The following is an 8,906-nucleotide window of genomic DNA, read 5'->3' as shown; positions in this document are numbered from 1 at the left end:
CTCATTATCCTCATCAAGATGATCTTCATCATCATCATTAAGATTGTCTTCATCATCATCAAGATGATCTTCATCACCATCCTCATCAAGATGATCTTCATCATCAGCAAACTCATCATCAAGATGATCTTCATCATCAAACTCATCATCAAACTCATCATCCTCATCAAGATTATCTTCATCATCATCAAGATGATCTTCATCATCATCATTAAGATTATCATCATCATGATCTTCATCACCATCCTCATCAAGATGATCTTCATCATCAGCAAACTCACCATCATGAAGACCTTCATGATGATGATGATGATCAAGATTATCTTCATCATCATTAAGATTGTCTTCATCACCATCAGGATTATCTTCATCATCCTCATCCTCATCATCTTGTATCAATCAATACTTCACTCAGTTTCTAATAAACGTGAATGTTTTCCTTTGAAGGTACCTGAGGAACCTTCATCCATCCAGGAGGCGGAGCTTGATGAGGTTTCTTTTTCATTTGTGTTGAATTTGCTTGTTTTCGATCTTAATACGTCTTAAATAAAAATGTTGTCTGTAGATTCCTGGTGCTGACCAAACATGTGCGGATGAAGCAGCTCCGCTGGTAAATATAAAGAACAACAACAACAACAACAACAACACTAATAATAATAGTTTTGGGGGCCGCTGACACGATTGTCTCATTAATGTGAATGAAGTTCAAACCCTAAATCAGAGCTCCCTCATTGGAGACGAGTGTTTCAGCTCCTCTGACCCGGTTCTGTTTTGATCTGGGATCACGTCTTCCTGTCGTTGCAGGAAAACATGCCGATCCCGTCAGTGATCATCGAATCCGCCTCCAGTAACGAAGGTGACGACGACCGCGATGGTGACATCATCTCGCCCACCGCCGCCAGTGACAACGATGTGACCACGGTGAGCCAGACCATGAAACACATGAGTCCATCTGGAGGCGTGTCCGGGCTCCCGGATGACTTCCTGTACAAGGTGAAACTTTCTTCAAGGCCAATAATCCGACCCGGACCCTGACCCTGACCCTGACCCCGACCCTGACCGTGATCCTGATCCCGACCCTAACCCTGACCCTGACCCTGACCCCGACCCTTTTCCTGACCCCGACCCTGACCGTGATCCTGATCCCGACCCTGACCCTGACCCCGACCCTTTTCCTGACCCCGACCCTGATCCCGACCCTGACCCCGACCCTGACAGGAAGTTCCCAGCAGGACCACAGGTGACACCTCTGTGTCTTCAGGTGGAGACGATGCACGACTTTGAAGCAGCCAACTCAGACGAACTTGAACTGAAGAGAGGTGACGTGGTTCTGGTGGTGCCCACCGAGTCGGCGGAGGATCAGGTGAGAATGGAACCAGACACACCTGCCAGGACCACAAACACATTTGAATATTTCAGCTGTGTGGCTGAAACCTTGATTACATTTATTTGTCAGTCAAAACATTTGAACCTTTTTATTGTTACTAAAACTCAAAAACGTCCGAAAGAAAAACCCCACAAACACGAGTTGACAAAGTTCTGCTGAGACCCAGGAGAACCACAGGAGAACCACAGGAGAACCACAGGAGAACCACAGGAGAGCTTCGCTCAGGTGGAGACGTGCTAAATGGAGCAGGTGCATAAAACAAAGGCGTCACCTGATGTCACTGTTGCTCCGACTACAGAAAACAGCCGCAGGTGTTTAGGGATGAGCTGAGGTCAGATTGTCCTGCGTTAACGTTGCGCTGTTGTTGTTGTTGTTGCTGTTGTTGTTGTTGTGGCAGGACGCTGGTTGGCTCACGGGTATCAAAGAAAGCGAGTGGTTAGCACGCGGTGCTAGCGCCCAGAAAGGACTGTTTCCAGAGAACTTTACGCAGCGTTTGGAATAAGAAGACTCGCGACGCTGTAAAAAACAAGACGTGAGCAGAAGTTTGAGGCAACATCAGAGCAACATCAGCAACTGCCTGGAGGCACCTGGTGCAACCGTGGGCAGGTCACCACCAGGTTCCTCTGCTCAGCAAAACTGGTGCCAACGTCTCGTTTGATCCTGGAAATTACGAAGCATGACGTGATAGTCTGGCCCCCCCACAAACAACCAATATTCTCCTGTTGTTGGAAGACGTGACTTTAACTGGGAAAAACATCTGGACCGGAACAGCGGAAGAAAAGAGAGAAAAGGATCCTCTGTTGCTCCAGACGTGTTTGATTGCTGTGGAATATTCTAGAATCTGTAGTCATGTGACCTATTTAAATGTTCTGGAGTCTGCCAGGGAGTCGGTGAGGACGCGTCCGTTGGCGAGTTCCTACCTGCGAGTGTTTGGTGATCAAGTCTCTGTTCTGTGTTTCTGCCAAAATAATGTTGCTTATTGATTTAATAGTAGAGCTAATTGATCCAGACCATAAGTCACAGCGACGCTGTTTGATGCAATTTATGTTGTGTGTTTATTCCTGGTGTGTTGGACACTTCTGATGTCACTTCCTTTGACCTTGATGGTGTAGATCCGTGACCTTGATGCCACAAATCACTTGTTTATGTCATCAATAAATGAGTCCTGGGAACATTTTGGCTTCTTTATCGTTCATGATCCAACCGCACACATACAGTTGGGGGGGGGGGGGGGGGGGGGGCAGAGCTTCCATGAACTTTGAGCAGAACTGACGTCAGCAGGAACCATCCGAACTGGAGGATGAAGAGTGAAGAACAGCAAAGTCTTGAAAATGTGAAACATTCCAAACGTCACAAACTTTATTTCATCCTCCTCAAACTCATGAACAAATCTCAAGGTCACAATATCTGCAGAGGATCAATGAAGGTCACGTGAAGCCGTCAGAGGCTTCTTCTCCCATCGTTCCTCCATGAAGGTGCTGAGAAGAAGCTGAGTGGATGCTGCTGAGCGGGCAGAAGCCAGAAGACCTGGCCTGTTAAATGGGTCCACAGGTGTCTTCTGGAAGGTTCTGCAGCCTGAGAACCTGTTGCAGACGATGAGCAGGTGCAGCAGGCCAGAGTGTGACTGTGGGGACGAGACCGATAAAATCACTTCCTGTGCTGCGGCTGTGTGCTTCCTGTGATGGTGTCCTAGCAACAGTGAAACCACACGTTCTGGGGGAGCAACGCTGAAAGAGACGCAGAAACCTTCACAGCAACCTTCGGCTCCTTGCAGCATCTTCTCACCACATTTATCTTCTGGACGTTTACAGTCACGTCAATAAAATGTAAACATCAACTCTGAGCAAAAGGGAAACCTTGAAAATCGGTTCATAGGTTCTAATTGTGATGATTTATCTTTGATGTTTTAGAGAAATGAATGAGCAGAACCACATTTCAGAGCTGCTGAGACTGCTGTCGTCATGGAGACCTGTTTCCTGTTTGTGGTGAGGTGGGCGGGGCATCAGCAGCAGGGGCTGATGGGGGCTGAGAGGAGCTGGATCAGTCCTGCCTCCGGCCCACCAAAGCAACAATGCAGCCGTTCACACCTGCGGCTCTCTGCTTCCTCTGCTCAGGTGAGTGTTTCCAGCCAGCCAGGACACGACCACCACACACACGCTGACTTCAGCTGCCTGTCCCCGTCTCTACAGGGCTGGTTGTCATAGAAACGCAGCCGACCCAGGACCAGATCTCAGTGACCAGCAGAGCTGGTAAAAGTGCCTCAATAAGCTGTGGAAGAATCGATGAGTGTGGTTATGTGTTCTGGTACCAGAAGAAGGAATCAGGCACGTTTGAATTGCTCCTGTATGTTGATAAGAGCAACGGTAAAATCACGCGGTACTCTCATGCTGACCAAGATGATTTCTCAGCTAAGATTCAGCAGAACAACTGTGAGTTGATCATCTCCTCAGTTAAACCCTCTCACGCTGCCTCATATTACTGCTCCTGTTGATCCACAGTGAGAGAAGATGTGAGGCACCTGAACAAAAACCAGCTGCTGTGGATCAATATCCTTTCTGATGGAAACCTGATGTCTGGAACCAGAAAGACCTGATGTCTGGAATCAGGAAGACCTGATGTCTGGAACCAGGAAGACCTGATGTCTGGAACCAGGAAGACCTGATGTCTGGAACCAGGAAGATCTGATTTCTGGAACCAGGAAGACCTGATGTTTGGAACCAGGAAGATCTGATATTTGGAACCAGGAAGACCTGATGTCTGGAACCAGGAAGACCTGATGTCAGAGTCACCTGTACTGAAACAGGAATCTTCAGGATCAGAACCTCGACTCAAATGTTCAGCAGCAGATTTTGTCCTTCTCTGTTTCACTGTGTCATGATTGTGGGATCTGGAACCAGACTCGTCGTCTCAGGTGAGAATCAAACTTTGCTCCAAACCTTTTAATAACAATCAAAAGACAAAAAAGAAATATTGACACTCAAGAAGATTATCTATAAAACCATAAACACAAGAGCACAGACGGGAATTTAGCTGGATTTATCTGTGGATTATTGGTGAATAAATGGGTCGATTATCTGTAAATTATTGGTGAATAAATGGGTAGATTATCGGTGGATTATTGGTGAATAAATGGGTCGATTATCTGTAAATTATTGGTGAATAAATGGGTAGATTATCGGTGGATTATTGGTGAATAAATGGGTAGATTATCGGTGGATTATTGGTGGATTATTGGTGAATAAATGGGTAGATTATCGGTGGATTATCGGTGAATAAATGGGTAGATTATCTGTGGATTATTGGTGAATAAATGGGTAGATTACCGGTGGATTATTGGTGAATAAATGGGTCGATTATCTGTGGATTATTGGTGAATAAATGGGTAGATTATCAATGGATTATTGGTGAATAAATGGGTAGATTATCAATGGATTATTGGTGAATAAATGGGTAGATTATCGGTGGATTATTGGTGAATAAATGGGTAGATTATCGGTGGATTATTGGTGAATAAATGGGTAGATTATCGGTGGATTATTGGTGAATAAATGGGTCGATTATCTGTAAATTATTGGTGAATAAATGGGTAGATTATCGGTGGATTATTGGTGAATAAATGGGTAGATTATCGGTGGATTATTGGTGGATTATTGGTGAATAAATGGGTAGATTATCGGTGGATTATCGGTGAATAAATGGGTAGATTATCTGTGGATTATTGGTGAATAAATGGGTAGATTACCGGTGGATTATTGGTGAATAAATGGGTCGATTATCTGTGGATTATTGGTGAATAAATGGGTAGATTATCGGTGGATTATTGGTGAATAAATGGGTAAATTATCGGTGGATTATTGGTGAATAAATGGGTAGATTATCAATGGATTATTGGTGAATAAATGGGTAGATTATCAATGGATTATTGGTGAATAAATGGGTAGATTATCGGTGGATTATTGGTGAATAAATGGGTAGATTATCGGTGGATTATTGGTGAATAAATGGGTAGATTATCGGTGGATTATTGGTGAATAAATGGGTAAATTATCGGTGGATTATTGGTGAATAAATGGGTAGATTATCAGTGGATTATTGGTGAATAAATGGGTAGATTATCGGTGGATTATTGGTGAATAAATGGGTAGATTATCTGTGATTATTGGTGAATAAATGGGTAGATTATCGGTGGATTATTGGTGAATAAATGGGTAAATTATCGGTGGATTATTGGTGAATAAATGGGTAGATTATCGGTGGATTATTGGTGAATAAATGGGTAGATTATCGGTGGATTATTGGTGAATAAATGGGTAGATTATCGGTGGATTATTGGTGAATAAATTGGTAGATTATCTGTGATTATTGGTGAATAAATGGGTAGATTATTAGTGGATTATTGGTGAATAAATGGGTAGATTATCGGTGGATTATTGGTGAATAAATGGGTACATTATCGGTGGATTATTGGTGAAGAAATGGGTAGATTATCAGTGATTATTGGTGAATAAATGGGTAGATTATCGGTGGATTATCGGTGAATAAATGGGTAGATTATCGGTGGATTATTGGTGAATAAATGGGTAGATTATCGGTGGATTATTGGTGAATAAATGGGTAGATTATCGGTGGATTATCGGTGAATAAATGGGTAGATTATCAGTGGATTATTGGTGAATAAATGGGTAGATTATCAGTGGATTATTGGTGAATAAATGGGTAGATTATCGGTAGATTATTGGTGAATAAATGGGTAGATTATCTGTGGATTATTGGTGAATAAATGGGTAGATTATCGATTATGAATGACTTGTGTGAGCGCACGATGTGCATGTGTGGTTGAGCTGACCTCTGACCTCCAGCGTTGACCCCTCAGGGCCAGTGAGAGCAGTAACTCTGGTGTCTCACCACAGATGCGGCGCTGGTCCAGCCTGTGTTGAGCGTGTACCCAGCAGCATCCATAGATCCTCTGGAGGGGAGGACCGCCCTGCTGTGTGTGGCCTCAGACATGGTTCCTCCTCTGGTGAGGTTCTCCTGGAGGAGACAACGGGCCGACAGTGCTGTGGAGGAGTCACCTCCTGCCCATGAAGAAGAGCTGCAGCTCAGAGAGCCGGGCCGCATCACCTCCATCAGACTGCTGGACCGGGACGCCGTCCACACCTATAAATACCGCTGCTCCGTGCAGCACGAGGGGGGGACGGTGAAGGCCCAGTCCCAGCAAGGTGCTGGTGTCCTGTCCCTCAGCCATCTTGAGACACCTTCAGGTGGGCTGATCTTTCTTCTTCACTGTGTTTGTCTTCCAGAGGTTGCACCAGTCCCCCCGTCCGTCCCTCCGTCCATCCCTCCGTCTGTGCTGAGGATGAAGCTGCTCTCTTTTGTCTACACGGCCCTGATGATGAAGAGTCTGCTGAGCTGCTGTGGAATCTCTCTGCTCCTCTTCCTCACCAACAACCAGAAACAGGCTGACTGACTGGTTCCAGTCCACCATCCTGTCTCGTCCTCCCACTGCTTCCTTTTCCACTGGGACTTTTTCTCTCGCAGAATAAAAGCTTCTCTCCAGCAATAATAACTGTAATTTGCCAGCTTTGATCAATAAAGTAAATCTGTCTGAACAGGCAGCTGAATCCTCGTTTGAGGGGTCACCAAACTCTTTGTAGTTTGATGTCATTCCTGTTTATTACGGAGAAATCCAGCAATGGTTTGTTGATCATTACATACAAATTAAGTCCGAATAATTCTAAAAGTGTCCAGAAGATAAATGTGGTGAGAAGATGCTGCAAGGAGCCGAAGGTTGCTGTGAAGGTTTCTGCGTCTCTTTCAGCGTTGCTCCCCCAGAACGTGTGGTTTCACTGTTGCTAGGACACCATCACAGGAAGCACACAGCCGCAGCACAGGAAGTGATTTTATCGGTCTCGTCCCCACAGTCACACTCTGGCCTGCTGCACCTGCTCATCGCCTGCAACAGGTTCTCAGGCTGCAGAACCTTCCAGAAGACACCTGTGGACCCATTTAACAGGCCAGGTCTTCTGGCTTCTGCCCGCTCAGCAGCATCCACTCAGCTTCTTCTCAGCACCTTCATGGGGCACAAATTAGTCAGTAAAATCCCTTCTGGAAGGGGATCAACAGGATCGGCTCAAATCAGCATTTCCCTTCTAACAATAGTTGATATTTAAAACCCGTTTGGAAGCATCTCCACAGGATCTTCAGCAACGTGAGTTGTGATGGAGGCCCCAAGATTCAGGTCAGGATTATGAAGTCAGTGACCAGATAAACCAGAACAACTGCCCTTCATCTTTAGGCCACTTTAGCAAACCAGAGAAAAGCACTGGGCGCTGTGGGGCTTTGATGTTTCAGATCAAAGTCTCTCTGGAATCTATGTTACCAACTGAATCAGCTCTTCCTTGGTCCACCATCAGCGCCTCCTAAAGACATTAAAATCCGGCCGTGCCGTGGACAAGGAGGGGAAGTGTTTCAGGTCTCCAGATGGGTCAGGGTCTGAGTACGAGACTGCTGAAGAGTGGGCTGATGGAGGTCAGGGAGGAGGCTGGGTGAGCCCAGATGATGAACGTTCCTGTACAAATCAAGTTCCACTTAAAGTGTCAGACGGGTGGGAAGCTGGACATGAGGCTGCAGAGCAGGAGTTATGGAAGAGTGACGAAGAAAAGTGTTCAGCTGATGAAGAGTTGGCAGGGAACACTGGTACACAATCAGTTTCCAGAGATCAGGCAGGTGAGCAAGGCACGCTCACTTTCACCTGTGAGCCTCAAACAGGAAGTGTGTTTAACGAAAACCCCTCAGATAACAAGGGAGGTGCGTTTGATTCAGACCCCACGACTGAAACACAGGGAGGAGGTGCGTTTGATTCAGACCCTTTTGCTAAAACAATCAATCAATCAATCTTTATTTATACAGCGTCTTATACAATCAAAATTGCTTCAAGGCGCTTTCCAGAATCCCAGGGCCTGACCCCAGACAAGCAACAGTGGCAAGGAAAAACTCCCCTTTAACAGGAAGAAACCTTGAGCAGGACCAGGCTCATGTAGGGGGACCCTCCTGCTGATGGCCGGCTAGGTAAAGAGAGAGGAGAGGGGGGAGGACAGGTAGAGGATAGGATAGGTAGGAGAGGAGAGGAGAGGGGTAGAGGAGAGGAGAAGTAGAGTGAAGGGGAGGTAGAGGAGAGGAGAAGGCAAAGGAGGAGGAGGGGAAAGAGGAGAGGAGAGGAGAGGAGAGGGAGAGGAAAAGGAGAAGGAGGGGGAGAGGAGAGGAGAGGAGAGGAGAGGAGAGGAGAGGAGAGGAGAGGAGAGGAGAGGAGAGGAGAGGAGAGGAGAGGAGAGGAGAGGGAGAGGAGAGGAGAGGCACAGAGCACAGAAACACACACAAAAAATATGATGCACAATCACTTCAGCAGGGCCGGAGGTCATTATGCAGCTCCGAGGGCGGCGATACCTGTAAATAAATAGAAGGGGGGGGGGGGAGAGAAGCAGAAAAACTACACAAGAATCAGCATAACTAGTCTGCTTGA

At 46.1% G+C, this 8,906-nt stretch overlaps 2 protein-coding genes across 2 annotated transcripts; both read left to right on the top strand.

The window, feature by feature from the left end:
• Nucleotides 1-303: 303 nt before the first annotated feature.
• On the top strand, nt 304-2,562 carry LOC115248599 (amphiphysin-like). Its single transcript, XM_029832354.1, has 5 exons — nt 304-492; nt 566-610; nt 805-993; nt 1,262-1,363; nt 1,785-2,562. Exons 1-5 carry the CDS (start codon nt 304-306, stop codon nt 1,887-1,889), a joined length of 630 nt encoding a protein of 209 aa, XP_029688214.1. The 3' UTR covers nt 1,890-2,562.
• Nucleotides 2,563-2,856: 294 nt separating this feature from the next.
• LOC115248592 (uncharacterized) lies at nt 2,857-7,031 on the top strand. The gene is made up of 6 exons (XM_029832342.1): nt 2,857-2,862; nt 3,423-3,501; nt 3,577-3,871; nt 4,255-4,298; nt 6,298-6,606; nt 6,688-7,031. Exons 1-6 carry the CDS (start codon nt 2,857-2,859, stop codon nt 6,852-6,854), a joined length of 900 nt encoding a protein of 299 aa, XP_029688202.1. The 3' UTR covers nt 6,855-7,031.
• The last annotated feature ends 1,875 nt before the right edge of the window (nt 7,032-8,906 follow it).

This window comes from Takifugu rubripes, unplaced genomic scaffold (genome assembly GCF_901000725.2).
Source record: "Takifugu rubripes unplaced genomic scaffold, fTakRub1.2, whole genome shotgun sequence".
Classification (NCBI taxonomy): Eukaryota; Metazoa; Chordata; class Actinopteri; order Tetraodontiformes; family Tetraodontidae; genus Takifugu; species Takifugu rubripes.
Note: the sequence above shows the minus strand (reverse complement) of the source record. Positions and strands in the feature narration are given on the sequence as shown.